We start from the raw sequence: 23,775 nt of genomic DNA, 5'->3' as shown, positions 1-23,775 counted from the left end.
GCTACGATGAATACTCAAGTCGACCTTCTAGTGTCGGTCATAAGGGAACCTTCCGATAGTCTTTGTATCGTAGCAGGTCGATCAAATCCCCCATCTACCTTGATTATCACATTAGTCGACTTGCCATCTCTGGCATGTTATGGACCACCACGGACGCTAGGCGATCCTGTACGCACAACTCGGCAGTGCTAGAAAGCGGCGATCGGCTACTACTTCAGGCCCTTATTAAGATGGTGTCGCCGCCGAAGGCTTTCCCCGGATTGAATCATGGTCTCTTTGAATATGCTCAGTATTTCATTGCTCCTACCGTCCGTTTTGGCTGGCGAATCACTATACCGATTGATGGATAAGTATCGGTGCCCGCTCTTCCAGAATGCACTCTAGGCACCGAACACCCGTCATTACTGGCTTGTTTCCTAATGTCTAATATATAGCGGCCGAACATCGTCTTGTACTTAAGAGTATATGGCGACGAAATGACCATCGTTGCCTTCACTTCACCATCGCGGAGTTCATTCGCCAGAGTATACCATCCAGCGAAGATGTGTGAGCTCTATTTAAACTGCGATACTTGGAATGCTACTATGGCATGGAATCGCTGTACGACGTACCTGCTTAAATGGTATTTAGAGAAAGTTCACCACCCGCCCCTGAATCAGTGGACCAGCACCATAGGGTCTACATATACTTCGCATTTCTTGTCATTATGGTTTGCCATGCTGCTTATTTATGGCCTTGGCTGAGACTAAAACATCAATTATTCTGTGAGACCCGGGCTGGGGTCTAATGGAACTGATCAGATACGGATGTCGGACTTCTATGATGTTCGCGCAGTACAGTGGTTCCGCCCCCACAGCCTGCAGTCTGCGAACACATTTCAGCCGCCTCGTTGAGGAATTTATTTCCAATAATATGATGTTTGGATTGAGATCTTGAAGTTGACAGGTCAATCTCATCAGCAGTTCTGAATGACTCCCCCGCTTCAAACCGTTGGCAATTATATATTTCTTCGCGAGCATGGCATCACAACAGTGGCGACGAAGCCGACATTCCTTAAACTAGGATTACAAGTAAACTCGCCTATTTCTTACTCGTATCAGATGCATTAAAACAACTCTAGACTGAGGTATATGGTCGATTAGTTGGGTATATATACATTTCTTCTCGCTACTTACCTCATTTATCCCCCATCATTGTACATGCCATATGTATCTGAAGCCAGACTATGAAAGACCCTTGCAAGTCTGGAACACATCTTGACGGCCTTGTTTTTATATTCATTTGCTTGAACCACGAGCTCGTGCTCACTTACCTCGGATGAGTAAGCTGTCCAAGCAGTAGGTCCACCTAGAATGAACAACATCGCAGCCCCACAGCTCTATCGATAACTCACGGAAGACTATTTAGGTAGAGCAGTTGCTTCAAAAGCGCAACAGCGTTGGCATGATGCTCCAGAAAAATGAAGAGTTTCCAGGCTTTACGGGAGTTTCATATTTCCAAAGACGTCGTTTCTGCTGAGCCAGCTATGAAGGATTGGCGATTGTGCCAGAACCCATAATGTAGGAAGGTTTTGACAAGAGCTCGAATTCATGATGGCTGCCGACAGAAGCGGGATCGATGGACCACATACTTGGGTGCCTCGTGTCCACAAAGTGCCCAGTCGATCAGTTCCATATTCCATCAAATGCAGCCAGACCTTCCATTCCGATTGCTTTCTTGTTCCAGTAGGCCCTCGCAAGACCTCACAGACGGTTCTGTGACACCATGCATGGCGGGTTTCAAACGAGCCGGCTTCAGAGACAACAGTACCGAACCGAGTAATCCAATCACCAGGACTACTTCGTTGGCGCACCATCCAGGCTGCGTCGTGATTGAAGAAGCTGGCAACTTGATGGAGCAAAAGCGGTCATAGACTCAAGGATACTGTGCACGCCAGGGATGGATTCGAGAGGATGGAAAAGCGACATGCAAGGAGTAGAAGACGTTTTATCTTCTAAGAGAAAAATGGTAATTGTACCCATTCTTAACTGACAATATGCTTTGTAGACCGGGTTCTACCAGCCAATTACAGTCCGCATGGGCATGGATAGGGGGAGCCCTAAAGCGGGGCTGCCAAGCTCCGCTACTAGCCCCGCTATCTCATTTATTCCCAGTGTACCATCACGGAGACATTGCAGTACATAGCAATAAAGCGTCGAAACTTGACAGGATGTGATGACTAATTACTCCAGTACTGTAGGACGGTGGGAAGAAAAGCACCCAGAAGATAAAACGAGGAAAAACAAAATGCGCATCCGGACTCTACAACCGATGGGTTCGGAGGTGCTTGTTACGACATCTCCCGGCTTGATCCTGAATGGGCGTCGCTTCACTCGATGATATCAATGGTGTGAGAGGTTAGACATGTGATGTGAGCTGGTTTGTAAGGTAGGAAGTGAATATCTGAAACATGTAACTTTGGCGGGAAACGGTGTCGTGATATAACTGTGTTTTGTCGCGCCGGAGCGTCCCAAGATAAGATCCCTTCGGAGGTCTGTGTCGGCGCACGTGGGAGTAGTTATTTTCTTCGGATTGCCTGATTTGACAAGACCGATAGCCAAAGTAGCCTAGGTTAGTAGGTACGCAGCAATCTACAGGTGGATTATGTCAAAGTAGCTCCTCCTGCTCTTCATAGTGAACCGGGGGACCAAAGCTCGTGGGCGGGCTATACTAGTACATGCAAGTCAGCTGCGTTGTGAACTTAGCATGCCGTCGGCGCCGTCTTCCTCCCAGAATGTCTTAGGGCTGTACTCCAGTCAGATGCTGTCCAGCTGTGTGACGAGTTTCCTGTACGACTCGTGAGGTCATCATCAATCACCACATGAGATAGCGAGAGCGTCTCCACCAATATGTGTTGTTTCCCAAGAACCCGCATTGGGATAAGAACGGAGCAGCGGAATGCTTAAACACCCGATGCCTGGAAGTGATAACAGGAATCCCCAACGTCGACGTTGGAGAATTGGACGTTGGGGGATCAGAAATTGTCGGGAGGTAGATTCATTTATATGTTGGGGTCAAGCATAACTCGAGTTGCGCTGCACCAATCTGCAGATCGAAGGAGCAATCGCGTTCGGCTGTCTCACTCCCCTCACTACTGATGGCAATCAGGCAATCAGTTGTATCCCACGCCAGCCCACTTCACAGTTTCCTGGAAACTCTCACCAGTCAGCCATTCGGTCACATTCTCCTTGTTGGCATCTGGCATTTGGCATTTTGCATTTCGCCCAATTTATTTCTCATGTGTATAGCTAGCCTGCCAAGCGCCATAGACCGTTGAGTTTCCAATCTTGCGCCATTTCGCGCCCCCGCCGCAATATTACTCGACGCGCATTTGCAGAGTTCCTGGATGCGGATCTGGTTTTCGTGCCCATGACGTTGGTAACGATCGGCTGCCCCTCAAACCTGCAAAACATCTTCTGAGAGCTTTCTGTCTCTCTCAGCCTCCCGATTCCTCCGCCAGTCCCATCAACACGTGCAATTGCAACACGATTGTTATTGTTATTGCCATCCGCTACGTGAAAAGTTTGGTCCAAACTTGCCTTAGTTCTGGTTATTTTCGGTGCGGCTCTCGCGATTACCAACCTCTATGAGCACGACCCTCGCTAACACCAGAGCTGGCAGAGCGACGTGAGAGCAGTACTTGTGCAGCGACAACAACTGTACTCGGCTTTTCCTCACACAGAGCCAAGAGAGAACGACTCTTCCTATTTTCAACCTCGTCGCATTGCATCGGATCGCATAGATTTGGACGACACTCGCACCTTGCCCCACACCTCTAGTTGCGATTTACACCCCTTTCCCGGTCGCAATCCAGAGCCACATGGGCTTTTCGCACACCATGAACGGCACACAGAAGGACGCAGCCGCAACCGTGGCGCCAGCTTCGATGACGAACGCAGACATAAGAGCACCAGCAGTAACAGCATCTCCTCCACCTGAAGAGCCTCCCCTGATGGCGGGAGCGAATGGCAGCTCATTAACCAAGAAGCGGAAGAAGGAAGGCCTGAAGCCCATCATCACAAGAGAAGGACCAGCACCGGGGTAAGCCATGATTTCCTTTCAATGTGTGGTGCCACTGCATTGCCTTCCCTTTGCTCATCTGCCTCCGCCTCTGCCTCTGCCTCTGTCAGCGCAAGCAGCAAAGACATGCACATGTTGGTACAAGCTGGCTGCAATCTGCAGCCCGAACCGTCTAGACTCCGAGGTGTCATGGCTATCATCGATGCGGGGCTGGGCTGGGCTGGTCGAATCCCGGGGCTCTGGACCATCAATCAAGCAAGCAACCAAAGCAGCCAGTATGTCGAGCTACTGGAACTTCAGAGGATCGATATCGTTGCGCGCGGCATCAAGTCCTCCTGCCACGCCACGACAATTCAATTCAATTCAAGAAACAAGAACGTGGAAGAAAGGTACAAGGTTGCTTCCGCCACGCACAGCTGTACCTTTTGGAATGACTAGCGCGCACAGCTGGGGTTCCCGAGGACGGACCTGTCCACCTGTTCCAAGGATGATTTTGGGCCGCAACTTGCCTGCCCCCAGACTGACTGCAGTGTGGTCAGCACTGTGCGCACTTCTGTCACAACCACAGGCCTGCCTACCTTTAGACAAGGTAGAGAGTGTGCGAAAGAGGGGTCATGATCGCCATTTGGGAAAACCCGCTTTCGCCAGCTGTCACGACGTTGCATCTCTCGAGTCTGATTTGCGACTTTGCCCAGCGCCAGTGCATGCAAGCGCCTGCCGGACTGTTTCTTTTTCGGGCTCCGTCTGGTATTTCTCAATCGCGTCTGTCAATTTGTCTTCGTTTTTGCGACCCAAAAGCCCATTGTGTTCTTCCGCCACTCTCTACCAAGACCTCGAAGCTTCCCATCCGCCTTGATTGTTTGATTGAGCATTTTGTATCCTGTAGTACGGGTCACAGAGCGGACACCATGATGAAGAAAAGGTCGCATTAGTCTTGGCCCCAACATCAAACCCCATCCACACCTTTCCCTCTATTGCCCCCACCACTACTCGTGTCAAAATCTCTCACACTGTCCCTCGCTGGCGCTGGGCGCTTCGTCCGCTGATAAGCCTCTCCAACCCGGGCCCAATCTTTGCCATTCAGTGTTTGTTGCCAGCGTCGGGCAGTGGACAAGACGAGACGAGAAGACGAGACGGACCAGGCGCCAGCAGCCAGCAGCCAGGCCACACACACATGCCTGCAACCCACTACTGCTCACTGCCACTCGCTTGCTTCTCCACTACCGCCTGATTATTTTCCTTGGGCGCACGCCATTTATCATACCGCTTTCTCCACCACGTTCTGAGGACCTTTTGCTTACCATGAACCTTATCTAGACCGCCGCATCTTGCCAGCAACATGAACCACCATTCTCCCACCTCGTCCTCGGGGCCTGAAGACGCCGCCGAAAACACCGCCGACGAAGAAGATTCCGAAGACTACTGCAAGGGTGGATACCATCCCGTTCAGATTGGCGAGAAGTTCAAGGACGGACGATACACGGTGGTGCGCAAACTGGGCTGGGGCCATTTCTCGACCGTCTGGTTGTCGCGGGACAACGTCAACGACAAGCACGTCGCCCTCAAGGTGGTACGATCCGCTAGTCACTACACCGAAACCGCCATCGACGAAATCAAGCTCCTTCAGAAGATCGTTCAGGCGAACCCGAACCACCCCGGCCGGAAGTACGTCGTCAGCCTGCTCGACTCTTTCGAACACAAGGGACCCAATGGCGTACACGTCTGCATGGTGTTTGAGGTGCTGGGGGAGAACCTGCTTGGTCTCATCAAGAAATGGCAACACCGAGGCATTCCCCGCGATCTCGTCATGCAAATAACGAAGCAGGTCTTGATGGGCTTGGACTACCTGCACCGAGAATGCGGCATCATCCATACCGACTTGAAGCCCGAAAACGTTCTCATAGAGATTGGTGATGTGGAGCAGGTGGTCAAGAAGGTGGTCAAGACGGAGGGCTCAGACAAGGAGAAGGAGAACCACAGGAATGGGCGTCGTAGACGGCGCACTCTCATCACGGGCAGCCAGCCCCTACCCTCACCGCTCAATGCTTCTTTTAACCGCGACAATCTGTTCCCGTCGCCGAACTCACACACCAGCCTCAATGCCATGTTGAACGATCGTAAGTCGATGCCGCCCCGCGCCGCCTCGCGCCTCCCACCCCTGCATGCGTTAGTGACCGTGGCCGCGGTCATGGCCACGACCCGTCCCGCTTGATCATCGCGATTTGCTAATTGCCGCCAACAGCCATGACAGCTGCCAAGAGCCCTAGCGAAAAACAAGAGCAGAGAGAGAAGACGGCGTAAGTGTGCTCAACACGCGTGTACCGTGTACCGTGCCGATCCGGGCTGATCACTGACATGAATCTGTGGCCAACAGCGATATCCTTACGAAAGAAGTATCCGGCATCTCCCTCGACAAGTCTGCAGCGGGCAGAAGCCCCAGTAGTGATAAGAAGAGAAAGCGAAAAGGACCCATCATCAACGTCAAAATTGCAGACTTGGGCAATGCCTGCTGGGTCTCGCACCACTTCACAAACGACATCCAGACGAGGCAATATCGATCGCCCGAGGTTATACTTGGTGGAAAATGGGGAGCCAGCACAGATGTGTGGAGTATGGCAGCAATGGTGAGACTCCCCCCCCCCCTCCCCCCTGTGCCTTCTCAAATGTTGCAATGCTTTGCTTCCTTTTGCTTTTTTGCTCGTTCCTTGATTTTCCAGAATGTCTGGTAACATGGTTACAGGTCTTCGAGCTCATCACGGGAGATTATTTGTTCGACCCGCAATCCGGAACGAAGTACGGCAAGGACGACGACCATATAGCACAGATCATCGAGCTACTTGGCCCTTTCCCCAAGGATCTGTGGAAGCAGGGTCGCTGGTCTCAGGAGATCTTCAATAAGAGAGGCGAGCTCCGCAACATACACCGACTGCGCCACTGGGCCTTGCCCGACGTCCTTCGCGAGAAGTACCACTTTAAGGACTTAAAAGAACTGACGCCAAAGGAGCGCGAGGAGCGTGAGCGAAAAACCAAGGCCACTGCGGAGAAGAAGGAACGTGGCGAGGAAGGGGACGACGATGAGGAGCCGAAGCTGGAGTATCAGCCAAGCGACGTTGCCGACTTCCTGACGCCCATGTTGGAGTTGATACCCGAGAGGAGGGCCAATGCCGGCGGCATGGCAAACCATCCGTGGCTGAACGACACCCCAGGTATGGAGGATATCAAACTCGAGGGGCTGGTACCAGGCGGTCGGGGTGATGGCATCGAAGGTTGGGCAACCGAAATCAAGAAGCAGCGGTAGTCGCCCTTCTTTGAAGGAATGGGCTTTCTGCTCTTAGTCGGCGTCCCCGTGGGCTGTCATAACTGGCTGGATTTCCACGGCGGAGACGACAAAGCTTCACTTCTGCCGGACGACAGGGTGCCTCGTCACGCAGCTCGGTATGCAGATATGCCGACTCTGTGAGCACGAGCACGACCATGAGTACAGAATGCCGGTCGTATTCCCGAGGCCAACTTCTCGACGCCCACAAGAAGGGAATAGATGGATGAGGGCCAACTGTCTGAATCAATGTGAGGGTTTGACCCAGTCTCTCATTTATTGTGACATACCACGGTGCAGATAAAGAGTGCAAATGGATAGAAGGTGGATCTCGGTAGTCACTAGTACAGTAGCAGTAGCGTCACCCCCTGGGATTTCCACCGGGGCGGAATGACTTCAGCGTAAGTTTTTTTATTTGAAGAGGAAAAAAAAGCTAAAGTGCTAGTAATGAAGACTTCGGCATTAACCAATATGAACTGATAGACATGAAGTCAACGTGCATTGGCGCTCCGTGGCTTTGACACGATGTTATGGGAAAGATACAATGGCCTGCGGAGAGGCTAATTCCTAGATGCCAAGACAGAACCAGCCCCTTTTGGAGCTTTACTGGTTCTATCTTGCCAAATTTGTAGGACAGCGGTCCGGACTATCGCAGATAGATGGCGCTTGCTAAAGTGTCCTTGGCGTGCTGGGGGAAGATTGGCAGAGCGCTCATGCGTGTGTTCCCCCATCGTATCTTTTCTCTTCTAGCTCCATCCAGTATATAGGAATCTCGGCCGTCCAGCTGCATCTTGACTCTGGTCCACCAGGCATTTCTCATACGTGACATAAAACAATGAAGGCCGGGATGTTGATCATGCCGTCAGGTTTCACATAGCATAGGTCTACCCTGGACTAGTGTAAAAGGCATAGTGCAGTAAATGATCCTCTGTGCTCGTGTCGGGTCCGTCGTGACTAGCAAAGCATGAATAACGACATTTTGGCCGGCATGTTGGTCGAACAGGTCCTCATGTAGGCTTCTGGTGGCTAGAAGTATAACGACTGGAATGCTTCAACGATGAGGAATAGCCTCTCTAAGGCGAAAAGATATAGGACGGCGCAGTGAAACAGGGATATGCACCGACTTGAATTAAAGGTATCGACGCACTAGAGGACAGCCAACGTCAACATGGCAACCAATCGGTGTTATGGTAAGCGTTAATGAGGCAGCGCGGCCCACACAGCGTGCTGCTGCAACGTGGTTGGAAAAGAGAATGACCAAGATATCAAATGGAAACCACCGAATACAACCTGACCAAGTAACATTGATCGCCTCCTCCCACTGACCCACCCTCCCCTCGATATTACAGAGTAAGATATTGTGTGCCAAGACGAGGACCCGATAGAGTCGAGGTACCCTGTAGCCATCATTTCGTCTTGAGGGCTGACTTGAGAGCCAGTCAATAGAAAGGGGCGCCGACATCCTTGGGCTCAGACCTTTGAACAAGGTAGGCTCGTGGCAGCACATACTGCATATGCGAGTATTGCGATTTCGAGTGGCGTGGTGGCTTTGGACTATTGTTTCCGTGCGACGAGGCTCGCTGCTAGCCAAACGATCTGCGGAAGAGCCATCAGAGCACTGAGTCCACCACCTCTATCCTTACCGGCAATTTCGCTTTCAGAGACTTTCAATGGCTTTACATAATTCAATGTAAATTAAGTACCCAGATGTATTTCGACAGGGAACGAGGACCTTCCCACACTACTTTGGGCACGAGCACTTGCCTCCTAGAGGGGGCGAATCGAAGGTGAAGAGGGTGCGGTCGCCAATCCAGCCTCCAATTCGACCGTACTTGCTCGAGTTGGTGCGAATAAAGCGACGGAGTTCTTTCACGAACGAGTTTGAGTAGGATGGTAGGTGCTGTGTAAGTACTTCACCGAAAGCTGTGATTATTGGGTATCGTAGCTGGGCGACCTCTTGCTCGAAGTGGCGGACCATTTTCTTAAACATCGGGCTTGAAGTAGACTCGATGCCAACTGAGCCTTGTGTGTACGGGATCCTTGTGTCTGGTTGCTTTGCAAGCTTTAATGAATTCTCGGTAGCTGAGGATATGTCCTAGCCGAGCCGACTCGTCAGAAATCGACTGCAAATCCAGCAAGGTCCGCCAATATATGTGAGACATGCTCCGTTCACCGAATTTCCAGAGGGACTCAAACACATTCCCAATTTGGATGGCGTGTGATAGATGGCTAAGAGCATTGCCAAAAGAAAAACGTATCCTGGAACGATTATTGTGAACAGCATGAACTTCAGTTTGATCCACAGACGGAACCAGCTTCGTCCTGCCTCTCGCCATGTCGATTCGAGCTACGCCTGCAAAAACTCGTCTGTTGGCACTGCTTTGAAGTGGGGCGGAACTGGAACGACGAGAATGGACCGGGTACACAAGAGGATGATGGACAGACAACTCCAGATGACATCTTGAGACCCTCGGGTGTCGGGGTCTTTCATGAAGGCGGGAGCCTATGGGCGAGTACAGTTGGGTTGAAATGGTTGCATGTTGCTCACCATGGTTGATTTGTGTGCTTGCAACGTCGGTGCTTTCGTAAACGTGGGAAGACAATGAGGAGGTTGGTAAAAGGGGAAAGGCGAGATTGTGAATGCCCAAGTCTACGATTTCGCCGCCAAATGGCTCACATCTCTTGTGTTAGGGCCGACACCATTGTGAAGTTCGCCAGATGCATGCCCTGGGGTATCGCCGCACATGACACACCTAAAGTACTAAAGTAATTAGCAGTTTACCAAGGCTTGATAGGGTATAACTGGCGCAGATTTCGCATATGGAAACGGCGACAAACAGTCACAACATGGATATGCGAGAAACGAATTTGCTCACAGTTAGTTTTACATGAATCCACATGTCAACCTTGAATGCTGGAACACCCTCCCTGGATCTTATTTGCTGGAGATATCCAACGGCTTCGCTTGGTTCTCGGCGCCATACCCAGGGTAAATATCATGCAGCTGGAACCCCGAAGCGTCGCCCATGTAGATGAAAGGATCATAGATACCAACGACTTGAGCGGCAGCATTTATAGCGTCTATCGCGTTTTTAGCCCATGCCGTGACAGGGTCATCGAACTCAGAGGCCCAGGCCAATAGGTCCCTTTGGTCAGATCGATGTTGACCTCTTGGATTCATTCATCCAGAGCTCACCAGTGGGCTGCCAGTTTATTCTCACAGGGAGGATACTGCCTGCGGGAACAACATCCTGTAAACATTGAATGTAATCATGGATCATACGGTTGGTAATTTCGACGCCCTGTATCATGACTCGTAATTATTTCCAACGGCTGTTCGTGTGACGAACATATCCTTGTAACCATCAGTGCCTCCACCTGCCACTGCCACCTCATATTCGTCCATCCAGTCGAAACCCTCTCCCCATATTCAACCAGGACCAATCCTCAAGCTTGTTGTGTCGCCCGACAACGCAATGGAGGTCAAGTTGGACAGAACGAAAAGAAACCCTTGATCGATATAGTCAACTCCCTACATTCAACCAAGATTACCAACCAGGCAGGGAGAACACGGAGAACGACAAAGTACCTCGATACCCATATGTTCTCCATGCACCGCAAAAATAAAATGCCAGTCCTAGTGCTATTGGACCGCAATTCCACTACAGCCGAGGATATGTCAACTGCACTCTGGGGACTGAAGACGCACTTGGAGCTTCGGATCTCCGTGTCAGACCATAATTTCTGTGACTCGTAGTCGTACACGTCACTGCTCGGCAATAAAACTGTCCTGGGAAGGACGGCCTTCGGCTGCAACCTTCTCATGCCAGTGCATCATACGGCTCCAGGACGACACACGACTGTGAAGCACTGAAGGGTTGCAACAATGGATAAACCTGTAATGAGAAACATGACTTTACTCGGTTGCAGTTGGAGAAGACTAGGAGCGTGTATAACCAGGAAAGCCGCAAAACAGTCAGGAACTCGACGTCGCAGACGAAATAATTATGAATGAAGCATGGAGCTGTAAATCATCGTGATACAAAGGTATGCAAAGCATGTCCGCAACCATACGGGGTCCCGAACCTCTACCCGGCTGAACATATCCACTAATAAACCTGGCTAGATATTGACCAAATCAGCATGTGCAGTGGCCTCCCCAATCTAGGCTCAGTAGCATTCTAAGTGATCTCGGCACAGTCATCATCTAAGCTGAGAGTAGTTGTTATTTTGTGCGTAACCGAAACTTGCACCTTTTTATCTGGGTCCCCTGAGGGACTGATGAGAAGCAATAAGATCGGCCAGAGGTAAGTACTGCTAGTCAAGTTCTGCAGAAAACATGTGTTGTGTTCGACTTTCAGTCCTGAGTCAACCAGTACTACTAACCTGAGGTACCAACTTCGACACAAGAGTTTTTCAGGACCCATCAGGCCCGAAATTTCCCGCTGCTCCCATTGGCAGTTTGCGCCGCCTCATCAGTCGACCACGAGAGGCTTACTATTCCGGCGCCCACTGCAATGCAGATGTGCGCCGAGACCAGGACGGCCATGAGGCGCTGTGAAGAACTCATCTCGGCTTTGACTTTAACTTCAACAATCTAAGATAGGAGGAACGATAAACAGGGAAAGGAAGAAAACGAGACATGGCCGAGTACGCCGTCCACTTGAGCAACAGCGTCATGGGGCACAACGATCGACTGTTCTTGGTGGTGCAGGTGCTGCGCCGCCCAACGGTCCTAACCGCCGCTAGGCTTGACACCGGCATCTCCTTTAAGCCATGGGGACGTCAGAGCGGACTAGCGGCCAAAAATACATTGCATGGGATTGGTCGATTGGGCAGCATCGAAGATGGACCCGTATACATTAGCCATGTCTGAAGTGGTCCATTGCAGCCAACAGCCATGGGTTCCCCTCATTATGTCATGGTTGACAGAATGCGCATGTAAATGGTAACTGCAACGCACTATGCCGCTTTATGGAGCAGGAATTCACAGGGGTCACCATTGATCAACCTCATGTGTGGTTCGGCGCCAGCACGTCGATTGTATCTGGACTGCCAATGGAATCGGATGCTTATTAACTTAAGCCTCATCGTCCACTAAACCAGCGAGTAGATATACTGGATTGACTTAAGAAATTCTACGAGTTCTGCGACTAGGAGACATGTTAGTTCTGAATCGGCAATCAGTATCAGTTGTAGTGAGGGTGCAAGTGTGAAGATGAGCACGGACTGAACGCAGACAATTTATCTCAGTCCATGTACAGATCAGTGAAACAGTTGAACTTCGACATGGCATCTGAGTTGACAAGATGCAATGGTCGCTGTACCAACTGCATCGATCCTGCAATCATATCTCTGCGGCCAAAGGCCATGTTGAGTTTGCGTGAGCTAGGCCCTCTCCCTAGCACCTATTTAGCTAGAGCTGTGGTAGCCGCTTCGGGATTGATCTTCATGCCTCCATCTTCCTTCAACCTTGAAGATAATATTGTCCGAGTCATTGACGGCGGCTGGTTTTGTCCCAAACTGGCAGGTCATCCCGGATCGGATTGCCGCTCAAATCAACTTCGGAACTCAGCTCCGGTATCGAACTCCACTACTCCATCCCAAGCTCCGATGTCCGACTTCACTTCAGTCCTTCAACTCTAACACCATTGAAGATCTCGGGGCCCATACTTTCCCAAGGTCTCTGCTCTTCTCATCTAAGATTTCCTACGATTATTTGATCCAGACACTCATCCAGTGCCAAGCAAGGACAGCGCTCTTTGTACTACCAAGCCCTTTCCGAGATGCGGGCACTCGACTATCTCCTCGCCGCCGCCGCAGTAGCTCTTACCGTCGGTATCTCTACATCGGCCCATGCCGCCAAAAGCCCGCGGATACAAACCCTGCCGCCGCTGCGGGAACAGGCCAAGATCGTAGATGCATGGACCGAAGAGCGCAAGGCTCTTATTCCAGGCATTCTGCGCAAATACGGCATTGATGCCTGGCTGGTCTGTCTCGCTCGTCCACTCACCCATATACTCACGTGGTGATTCATCCATTTACCCACTCATGGCCACACGTTTACATGCACACGCATTCATTATACGCCTTGAAACAAACACGTGCCACACAAAACTGACCCTCACCCAGATAAGTCAACGCGAATACGCCGAAGACACCGTCTTCTGGGCCCTCAAAGAAGCAACTCAGTTCTCCGCCCGCCGCCGTACAACCTATCTCTTTCTGGCCCACCCCACCAACGGCGCCCCCTCGTCTTACCAATGGATCGAGAACACGCCCCTGGTTTGGGACGAGCTAACCTCCATCCTCGAGACGCAGCAGCCCGCCACCCTGGCTCTCAACGACCACGCCGAGCTCGCCTTTTCAGGCGGTTTGCATGCCGGTGAGCGAGATGCCATATTCTCTGCTTTGGGGAGTAGCAAATGGACGGGCAAGTTCGTGCTCGAACCCATGTTGGGGATCGAGACAGTGGCGACCATGGTACCTAGTAGACTGGAGTGGTATAAGAAGATGATGGAAACGTCTTGGGCAATCATCGAGGAAGCCTTCAGCGAGCGGATCATCAAACCGGGGGAGACCACAGCGTGGGATGTCGAGTGGTGGATGAGAGAAAAGATCCAGGCGCTGAATTACACGACTTGGTTTCAGCCTAGCGTTTTTATTCTCAACAAGGACGGGTTTGAGGCAATGGACGACCCACGGGCACCGGACGGGTTGATCGAGTATGGGGATATACTGCATTGCGACTTTGGCGTGACGGCGTTGGGACTAAATACGGACACCCAGCATGTGGGATATGTCCTGTCTCCTGGCGAGACGGGGGCGGATATACCCAATGGCCTTTTGGAGGGACTCGAGAAGGTCAATCGGTTGCAGGATATCACGAGGGGTAATATGAAGATTGGGATGACGGGGGATGAGATTCTCAAGGCTTCGCTGGATCAGGCCCATGGTGAGGGAATCCAGGGTAAGATCTACTGCCATGCCACGGGAGAGTTTGGACACAGTGCTGGGACGGTTGTTGGTAGGTTTCACCACATTCAATTTGAATCTACGCTTGAGATGGAACTAACTGCTGTATGTAGGCATGACTAATTTGCAGGAAGGGGTTCCGTTCCTTGGGGAGCTGCCGTTGCTCAAGAATACTTACTACAGCATCGAGCTGTACGCGGAACACTTTGTCCCAGAGAGGAACCAGACCATCAAGTTCCCACAGGAAGAAGACGTATTCTGGAATGAAGAGACGGAGAGTTGGGATTGGGTCTATGGGCAGCAGACCAAGTTTCACTTCATCCATACTCAGGCAGACAAAGGGGTACAGAGTCAAGGAGAGCTATGACATGGATTAACCATTCATATTAGTGTCATTTTACACAATAAGAGCATATACTTCAGCATCAAGACGTTCGAGGTGAAATTGTCGAGGTGAAATCGTCTAGGGGATCCATAATAGGCTGTTCAGATCTCAGCTAGACGGATGTGATCCAAGAAACGAGAGTGATGGGTCACGAGGGGAGCTTATATTGATGTTTCATATTGCTGCAACCTGAAAAACACAATGGCGGCCTAAGTCTCATGGGGAAAGTGGGAGGCAGAATGAGAATGAAGGACAATATGAAAGGGAAAATTAAGGAAAGGTGTTGTCATCATTGCTGAAAACCAACGCTTCGCTTTTTATTTGCGGCTTCTCGGTATTGTTCTTGCTTGAATCTCTGATTTTTATCCACCGTTCAGTGTTGAAAAGAAAATCCAACAGTGAAATTTACCTCTGTTCCTGATTAAGGAGAATATTGGATTTGATATATTTAGTCTTTGGTTCGCCCCTGTCCACACTCGTTCTTGCTGCGGCTAGCCCGGTGTTGGGGCAGCCTCCTTTTTCATATTAATATTGTAGGGTCTGAAAACTTGGTTACGGAATCCCGAGAAGCAACAACTACTGTTGAAAAACAGTCTGTCCGGCATAACAAAAGGTTGCAGGTGCAAGCGCACGGGTTAAGCCACGAAGTCGCTTGTTGAAGCTTGGTCTTCGCAACTTCACCACACCAAAACTGGCTTGATCATATTTCCATTGCGCATGGCGGCTACCGCAGTCGCAAAATTATCCAAATCGAAGAAATTCACCAGTTTCTCCATAGGAAATGTCCCACCCTTCCACCAACGTACCATCTGCGGAATAAACTCCGTTGGGAGACTATGCCCCTGTACGGCGGCCCCGGAATAACGTCCCACACTTACATCCGGGACACCCCCACATGTGGGACGCCATAAAAATGACACTGTATATTATAACCATTAACTTCAACAATGTTTTACACTTATTCTAATGCGACTACAATACAGCTTTCACCGTCACTAGGGTTTTCAGACTCGCTAGACTCATCTGTACTATCCTCAATTTCACCAGCCTCGATTTGAGCCTTCCGAATAGCCTTGATATTAGTAAACTTCGAATTTGGGCTCATCTTGACCTTCCTCCGCTTCCTAGCCCTACTAGCCTTAAGCTCTGCCTCTATTGCCTCAATCTTTCGCTGTGCGACAGCTAATTGGTAGTCCTTCTCATCAAAGCCCTTTTGAACTTTCCGAAAGAGTAGCCGCTGAGTATTTGGATCACTATCAAGCTTGCTGAATAAGCTGAGTTGATCTTGGAGCTCATCTCTCCTCTTAGGCGTTGACCAGGCTACTGCTGATGTCTCTAACGCCCAGTCCTGACTACCCTTACTATCAGAGTACCCTTTGCAAGTCTGACTAGGCTGTCTGATTGGTGCTGACGTATTCTCAAGGAGCAGGGGGCTCATAAGGGGTCTAGCTATGCTCGAAGGCCAGAGACCAGTATATTTCCATCCACTGATAATGTTCTTAGCGGTTAATGCTGCTAGACGTGCCTTTCTATAGCAGAGGAGAAAGTTTCTCTTCCCTACGACAGTAGTAGTATCCCATCGGTCAAGGTAACCAAGCTCCTTCTTATAGGCTGCCTTGAGGGGTCCAAAGACTGACTGATCGAGAGGCTGGAGAACGTGGGATGTGTGTGGCGGCAAGAAAAGCAAGTGTATCTTGTTTATGAAGCAGACGTACGTAAAATTTCGTAACGATTGAATCGATATTGGTAAAGAAAAAAGAGGTTGAAGTTAGAGGCTAGCGGTGTTGATGAGGCATTTTTGGGTGTCTCACATGTGGGGGTGTCCCGGATGTGGGTGTGGGACGTTACTGTTTCCCACTCTCCATGGAGCTCTGTATGTGTATAGATAGATTTTTATCCGGGAATCCCTTTTCCTACCTGCATTATCTTCTCCAAAGACTGACTGAAATCGACTTGTGCCTCCACAAGTGGCGGATAAGCAGTTCCATCGATAGCCACCGTAGTGCCCAGCCCATCTACAGAAACGATCCAGTTGCCGCTCAGGCTGACTGCGCGAAGAATGAGCTCCCAAGTGAGGTGCCGTTTGCGTCAGAGAACGCAGGCTCATCCATGAAGTTATCCTTGATGAAGGCGGCACAGTAGGCTGGAATGCCCGCCTTGCCGAGGGGCGAGTACCGCAATGGGAAACGGTGAGGAGGACAGAGTCATCGATCCTGCAAATGAGTTATTGCCGATCCTACTTGGCGAACATAGCCAGATCCTGTTTCTGCGTGTGAGGAATCTGAGCCTCGGCTGGGGCGTTCTTGACAATTTACAAATACTTCCCCTCGTGGCCTAGCATTCGGAGATAGTAAACCCATGGAATATCTTTATTGGCGGGGCTATCACCGCAGTGAAGGTCGGAGTGACAGATTCCTGACGTTACAATTTCTACGACTACCTCGTCGGGCTTAAGCCCGCGCAGGTTTATGTCCTTAATGGCCCATCTTCCTTCAGAAAATGACCCCCGGGAATACCAAGGCTTTGGACTTGGTTGCGTTAGTTGCCATGGCTGCCTGACTAATTTGTGAGTTTGATAGTGCAATAGGATATGGATGTTTTGTCTTGGATGGTTTCAAGCCACGACTGAGTATCGTTTGGATGAATATTCGACTATCTTTTCATGAGATAATGAAAATGGGCGGGAAATGGACGAGCAGCGTAACGTAGCGTAAGACAACACAACATTGGTATGCTCATCATTCAGATGTCTAACAGCTCCTAGCTCACGACACAACGAAACTCTGGCCATGGACTTGACGGCCGTGGCACAATATACGCGTGACACAACAGATGTGAATACAACCAAGTGTTTTATCCATGAAACTCAATAGATAATATCGATCGACCCACGTTATCCCCTAATTACGCCTGGCCAAAGTAGGGCCTTCGGCGGCCTTAAAAGCCTTGCCCAGTTTCGGGCCAACCAAGCGACGCAAAGACGTCCCCTTGATCCGTAGGCCATAGTGAGAAGTCCATTGTGGCAGGATCGAAATCGTTGCTGGGCATCAGAACCCCGGATTTCACCGGTAAGAGGTGGTTCAGTATGTCGGCGCAACGGGTAGCTAGGGGGTCTCCCCCGAGAGTGGTGGACAGGATGTTGCGGACTTTCTCGATATCTTTCTGCCAGTTGGAAAGCTCTGATGAGCCGGCACCGCCGATGATCGCCAGAGCGGCGACCAGTGACGCGTGGATTAGATAGTACCTGTGAATATCAGCAGAAGCTCAGAGGAACAACCATTCTCAGGTAATTTGGGCGTACAGGGAGTACCAGCTAACAAGCCGGGTCAGTTCCGCATGTCCTAAGAACTCGGCGATGGACTCGATCGTCGAATGAGCGGCATTTATTCCTATATCATAGCACTTGTCGTCTAGCGGGTTTGGTGCGAAGGTGAAATTCTTCCCGTTTCTTTCCATTGCTCGTCGTAGCAAGAGTTGGCGGACAGAGATGATCTTCAAATTCCAGAATCGCCACCAGAGTTTGGAGCGCGTAAAAAGGTACCACTGTTCGGAGCTTGAGGACCCTGATTGGAGAGAAAAGTATGGAGGCAAAGTTTCGGACCATGAGTCAAGCGCTTGATTCATGGATAGAGCCTCCTCCATAGACACGCCGGCCGTAGAGAGGAGTCGATTAGAGATGTAGTTGGAGTGTACGTGGAAGTCACATTGGGCTCTCATGCCAGAGTAGATGGTGGGTTGGCTTGACTCTTCGGGCAACCTTGTGCTTCTCGGGGTAAGTAGCTGCGCAGTGTTAGTGAGAACTCGGTGGTGTAGTTGGAGGGGTTGACCTCGTCGTCAATGTTGAGAACGGATTTCACGTCCATGGCTTCGAGCCCTGGAAGCAGAATTGGTCTGCCGAAAGTCGTCGAGGCGCCGCTGTCGAACATGTAAAGGCCCCACCAAACTCGCCGGCGCATCTCTCGTTGCAGACAATTGATGTCCCAATCCGGTAGTTCTCGATGCAAGCCAAGGCTAAGAGCCATGCGAGTGGCTAGACCCAGAAAGTTGGAGCCTGTATTGGGTTTGTTGCGCTTTTGGCTAAGATTGCTGAGCAGGACAAGCGCCTGCACGAATGTGAGATTGGCACTCTCAAACATGGACTCGTCTTCCCCGAATGACAGAGCCTGGCGGTAGAGGTCGTCTTCCAGTTCCACCTGTCCATCGTTCATGCACCAGGCCCCGAGGGCTAGAATTGTGTACAGTAGCATCTGCCATGAGCGTCTTTGCGGTCGCGGAATCACCTCATGGAACTGGGCGCGGAAGGTCGCCTCATGCACAAAGGGATAAGATACATGGTACACGGCGAAGTAGGAATCCAAAAGTTTGTTCATAACCTGACGCGAAGCCATATTTTGTGAAAGCCGAGATGACGAGGCAACCTGGTCGAATTCCTGTTGGAAGTTGGGAGCAGCATAGTGTGAGTCGGTACTGGATGATGGGTTCCCCATCCAGAATAGCAGGGAGCGTAGGAAGAAAACGCCAGCGGTTGATCCTTCATCAAAGTCAGGAGCAAAACAGCGATGGGTGCCATAAATACTTACCCAAGTAGCCGGTTCCCTTGGGTTCAACAGACAGAGTGGCCATACCATCAGCCAAATCGTTCACATCTTCCTGCCAGTCGAAGCCATCGGCTTCATCAGGAACAGCTTCGGAGAACGTTCCTGGACTCCCTGGACTAGCAGCATCGACTTTTGCGACTGGAAATGGAGTCTGGACAGAATATGGGGTTGGCGGGTTAGCCTCGGCTTTCCCATGGTCTTCATGGCCAAGTGATGCTAATGCCTCATCGAGGTTGACATCGGGCAAACGCTGAGCAAACAAACTTTCAAGGTTGTGCAGCCGCCGTTCAACACTAGTAAGATAGCTGCACAATGGTCAGTTGTCACAGACCTCAACGTGATGCTGTATACTACAGGGGTCTTACGCCCGCGTCAGTGGAGACCGAATGACTCGACCACTATAGTGACAGTCGCGGTGATTCAGGAGGCAGGCGGTGCAACTGGGACGCTCTCGAGAACACTGGAAACGATTAGCAAACAGGAAACTGAAGTCTTGGATACCATTCACGCACCCTGAGCTTCTTGATGCGACAAGAGTCACACTTCGATTATTTAGCCGGCGAACCACGCTCATGGAGGGATGGAGAGTCGGGACAAACCGCCAGGTTATTTCCGGATTGCCGGTGCGAATGCTCCATTATTGCCTAACAAGGACTGCCAGGAGAATAAAGGCAGCCCACATGTCGACGCCTCGGCATCAAAACAATGGAAGTATGGCCAAGTCCTTGTCTCGCGCGAGTATGCCGACAGCTACAGGTCTCACAAGTGGGGCAACAGAAAAACCCATCCACTCCGAACGAGATGAGCACGTGACCATACGTGATGTCATTCACGTGGGAATGTTCTACATGTGTGAAACTCATAGTAGCCGTGTTTATGAGGTATTTCTATGGATATGCTAGCAGTAAAAATTGTGACAAATAGCAATTAGTTACTAGGGTGAAGGAGTGGTCGGGTTGAGTGCTACGACAAAACTGAATCACCATCATACATTTGGGACGTCGTGGCTATTAGCTAAGCTATATTAATAGCATCAACACGTACTTCGGTATAAAGTCATACACGCAGTACATATTTTATTTCTTTGTTTCTTTTCTTCTTTTCCTCTTCCGTTTCAACAGATCCGGTGGGCATAATTGATATTTGGATGGAACAAGATCGGTTTAGACAGAAATCGGAATGCTGCGCAAGAAGTATGCAAATGGGTTGATACGTCTTCAATGGTAACAACCTCTATCCGAACTAAGCTGATAGCCAATAGATAATGCAAGTGACGGATTATATGGTTCTATTCCCCCGGGAAACTTAACCTGTGTATATATATGCTCTACTGTGCCTGAGAGAGCCTTTATGGGGAGCAAAAACGTCTACACGAGGCATCTCGTCTCCAGTAACTCCCTTAGTCAAACTGCTTGAGATGAAAACATAAATCCCTCATATTGGAGCCTTGCATGTTAATATACAGAGATTCGGTGCGAATAGTTTTGCATTAGAGGATGTCTATCCTGAAGAATTCTGCGGAGAACCGGTTCAGTCAGGTCATCGCTACAAGGCACCTAGATGGTGTTGAGGCACATCAACAGCATTTTTACGACCTATCCTCCAAGGCAACAAAGACCACACCTTGTGGTTTTCCAGAGACGGCAAGCTCAAGATGCCGCGAACCGCATCCCAAAGTTCAGATGGCCTTCGCATATAAGTCTTGAACCTTGAACCCTCTTTCCAACCTGGTGATTACATCCTTGGTCATGTCGCACTTGAGCCAGGCCAGGTTACGTACAAGAAACGATACCCGGATCTGTTGGGGGGATCGAAAGAAAATACATAACAAGGCGCGACTCACACTGGCACATCAACCGTAGCTGCGCCTCTTCAGTTAACGTCATGTCACCGGCCAACCTAACGGCGATCATGTATCATTATCGCTGCCTTGCAGCTTGGAAATTCCCGCGGCCACATTGCAGTTGTTGAATAATCAAATGGATAGCCGCCAGAGCGGAGCCTTAGTCCCTGATGACGACGACATTGAATGGCCAAGGGACCAAAACTACCTCTCGACCGACGACTTAATGAACGTACCTGTATCCTCCACGTATTACAGCGACAATGGCTGTGACCCCTTCCCAAGCTCGCAGGCAGAGGCCTACTCGCTGAGTTCAACAGCTTTTATTCCACACAAGGCGATTGGCATCCCTCATGCCCAAGCTACGGCGACGTTTCTCTTACTCAGACGCAGGAGCAGCCGGTGATCATCCTTGCGACGTCTGAGGTACAGATGCGCGGCAGAGGAGAAGCTTGGTTGATTTCAGGATCGCAGTCGGCATGGTAGGGAATTTTCAAGTGGTGCATTATAAGCAGCACTGGGTTGATTGCTGTTTCTCCGTTTCTGAATGCGCCAGAGGGTAATGGATTTGGTTTCACCTCATATGCCCAGCATGTGACAGCGAGTCACCTTGTCAAAAGCGTCGTATTTCGACTCGAGATGTCAGCACCGTTCTGTGCAGGTCACAATGCAAGACCAGACCGGGATACTACAGCCCATATAGTCCATATTGAGCACGACACTCCCACGGAGTGAGTGCTGAACTCTTCCTACCCTGAGGTGAATGAAATAGGAGGGGCAGAATACCTTGTGCGACGGTTGGCAAATACGGCTGACAATCGTGATATATATATATATGTATATATTGCAATCGACTGAATACGTGGCTGTGAACTCATTTATAGAGTTTATCTAGCTCATCTTGCAATTCCTGTTTGCCGGTGTTTGTTGACTCGAACCATGCATGCAGAACCGCTGTGGGGAAACACCGTATCAACTAGTCAAAGGTTTGCCATGAACTCACTCGTCTTTGAAGGTTTAACAAGGAGTCTTAGCATGGAAGGGTTCTAGACCGTGGGATCGCAGTGTCTAATCGCTCTTCGAGAGGCGTTATCGATCAAATTACTGCATATAAATGAGTCAGCGCGCAGTATATAAAGGGCGTTTTCTCATTCATAACTTACACTCACAGCCTCGATATATCTCGCTGTTGTCGTGCCCACATTGGAGACAATTGGTATAAGTAAGTCAGAGTTGCCCATCGTTAACAGATCTCTTGTATTGGTCTTGACCAACACTTCTGCATCCGTGCAGACTGCTAGTAGCCGTTTTAGAGTTCCGAGTATAGTGCATCACCACGAGAATAAGGAAGGAATAAGATCATGATACTTTTCTCGAGGTAGCACAGCATGGTGTTGTGATCGAAACGAGAACAGACAACATGGACTGCACTTGGTGGGCACAGTCAACTCCCCGTGGAACCGGAGCTTCATTCATTGTGGGCAATCTACCATGATGGTGGGAGCGAAAAGATGGTAGTCTGGAAAAGCGACGCTTTGGCCATTCCTTGGTTCTGGCGATATAGCAGGCTGGCATTACCTGACTCGGTAAGTTTAGACATGCGCATCACAATTTACCCGTGAGCCGCTTCCAAGATCAGTCAACAGTTCCCCAAGACGATGATCCCTCGCCTCCACCGCTGTAAACTATTGAGTATAGCCGGGGTGATAAGCGCAGCATGTGATAAGGGGCTAGACAGCCCCCTCCCCCCCCAGGTTCCGGCTTTATCTCCGTTATCGGGCGTCGTATACCCCAACTCGAGCGCCACTCGTCTCCCCAATGACCTAATGGTTGCCTATGGTTGGTTTCTAGTAGGTAATTATGAAGTGGTCATGTCTTTGTGTAGCGAAAAGTGTTGCGATGAGGACGCAACAACTTGCTCACAAACTTCTGGCGTGTTTAGGATACGTCTCCATCTTAAATATATACCTCTATACACCAGAGTGGGGACAAGCTGAGAATACAATTGGTTGAATCAAGTCTAGGATGATGCTTGTTTACGAAGTTAGGGAGGACGCCGTTGAGATGGCATACACTTGTCATCACGATTATAGTAGTCCGACCAGCATCCGCGCATCAGGATCATGGGCTACGCCATCGAGACTCAGCCGATGTGATATTGCATTTGCATCTTTTGTGCAAACGGATGAGATGGCATGCCGCTTTAGTTGGTCGGGGACGGGCCGGTAACGCTATGGCTCGAGGCAAGTTTGCCCCTCCACACCTTTTGACGCTGATAAACCGAGTCAAGTCCAACCACGTTTTCACACGATTGATAGAGTTCATCATGAGGACGGCGATTGGATGTGTTACCTGACATCGGACCGCCGTTGCCTCGTGTTAGGCCCAGATCATGATGCTCCTTTATCTATATGCCGGCATGCCTGACAATGGGCCAGCCCCTCGTTTTGTCTATGTTTGCCGCCGCGGCCCAATCACTGACGCATGCTGCCTTTACTGACCTTGGCCGGGCTCCTCGTTTCTCACGATAGTGTCCTGGGTCCTCGCATGGCCGCCACCTTGGTCGAGACGCAAAATGCGGGGAGATGGGTAGGGAGGC

General features: G+C 50.3%; 4 protein-coding genes across 4 annotated transcripts; 3 read left to right on the top strand and 1 right to left on the bottom strand.

Annotated features, from left to right (window-relative positions):
* Positions 1 to 3,928: 3,928 nt before the first annotated feature.
* On the top strand, positions 3,929 to 5,157 carry BCR38DRAFT_123782 (uncharacterized protein). The gene has a single exon (XM_040853494.1). The coding sequence runs from the start codon at positions 4,088 to 4,090 to the stop codon at positions 4,913 to 4,915; it is 828 nt and encodes a 275-aa protein (XP_040709763.1). The 5' UTR covers positions 3,929 to 4,087; the 3' UTR covers positions 4,916 to 5,157.
* Positions 5,158 to 5,398: 241 nt separating this feature from the next.
* On the top strand, positions 5,399 to 7,357 carry BCR38DRAFT_356682 (serine/threonine protein kinase; the record flags this gene model as incomplete). The annotated part of the gene is made up of 5 exons (XM_040857039.1): positions 5,399 to 6,225; positions 6,321 to 6,356; positions 6,434 to 6,683; positions 6,800 to 7,073; positions 7,125 to 7,357. 5 exons carry the CDS (start codon positions 5,399 to 5,401, stop codon positions 7,355 to 7,357), a joined length of 1,620 nt encoding a protein of 539 aa, XP_040709762.1.
* Positions 7,358 to 12,899: 5,542 nt separating this feature from the next.
* On the top strand, positions 12,900 to 14,761 carry BCR38DRAFT_452213 (putative lipo protein). The gene is made up of 3 exons (XM_040861508.1): positions 12,900 to 13,365; positions 13,508 to 14,402; positions 14,464 to 14,761. Exons 1-3 carry the CDS (start codon positions 13,162 to 13,164, stop codon positions 14,715 to 14,717), a joined length of 1,353 nt encoding a protein of 450 aa, XP_040709761.1. The 5' UTR covers positions 12,900 to 13,161; the 3' UTR covers positions 14,718 to 14,761.
* A 2,581-nt stretch (positions 14,762 to 17,342) lies between these two features.
* Positions 17,343 to 20,090, bottom strand: BCR38DRAFT_380121 (lactose regulatory protein LAC9). Its single transcript, XM_040857398.1, has 7 exons — positions 19,933 to 20,090; positions 19,846 to 19,875; positions 19,699 to 19,793; positions 19,316 to 19,638; positions 18,563 to 19,266; positions 18,037 to 18,515; positions 17,343 to 17,979 (listed from the first exon to the last, which is right to left on the bottom strand). The coding sequence occupies exons 1-7, from the start codon at positions 19,969 to 19,971 to the stop codon at positions 17,673 to 17,675; spliced, it is 1,977 nt and encodes a 658-aa protein (XP_040709760.1). The 5' UTR covers positions 19,972 to 20,090; the 3' UTR covers positions 17,343 to 17,672.
* Positions 20,091 to 23,775: the final 3,685 nt, after the last annotated feature.

Source organism: Pseudomassariella vexata (genome assembly GCF_002105095.1).
Source record: "Pseudomassariella vexata strain CBS 129021 chromosome Unknown BCR38scaffold_26, whole genome shotgun sequence".
NCBI classification, from domain to species: domain Eukaryota; kingdom Fungi; phylum Ascomycota; class Sordariomycetes; order Amphisphaeriales; family Pseudomassariaceae; genus Pseudomassariella; species Pseudomassariella vexata.
The sequence above is the reverse complement of the archived record's forward strand: the minus strand, read 5'-3'. Positions and strand labels throughout refer to the sequence as shown.

Coding starts and splice junctions, on each gene's coding strand:
- BCR38DRAFT_452213 (XM_040861508.1), top strand. CDS start 13,162: ATGCGGGCACTCGACTATCTCCTCGCCGCCGCCGCAGTAGCTCTTACC. Junction 13,366..13,507: donor ACGGCATTGATGCCTGGCTG/GTCTGTCTCGCT, acceptor ACCCTCACCCAG/ATAAGTCAACGCGAATACGC. Junction 14,403..14,463: donor CAGTGCTGGGACGGTTGTTG/GTAGGTTTCACC, acceptor TGCTGTATGTAG/GCATGACTAATTTGCAGGAA.
- BCR38DRAFT_380121 (XM_040857398.1), bottom strand. CDS start 19,971: ATGGAGCATTCGCACCGGCAATCCGGAAATAACCTGGCG. Junction 19,876..19,932: donor AATCCGGAAATAACCTGGCG/GTTTGTCCCGAC, acceptor AAATAATCGAAG/TGTGACTCTTGTCGCATCAA. Junction 18,516..18,562: donor TTCTCAACATTGACGACGAG/GTCAACCCCTCC, acceptor AACACTGCGCAG/CTACTTACCCCGAGAAGCAC.
- BCR38DRAFT_123782 (XM_040853494.1), top strand. CDS start 4,088: ATGATTTCCTTTCAATGTGTGGTGCCACTGCATTGCCTTCCCTTTGCT.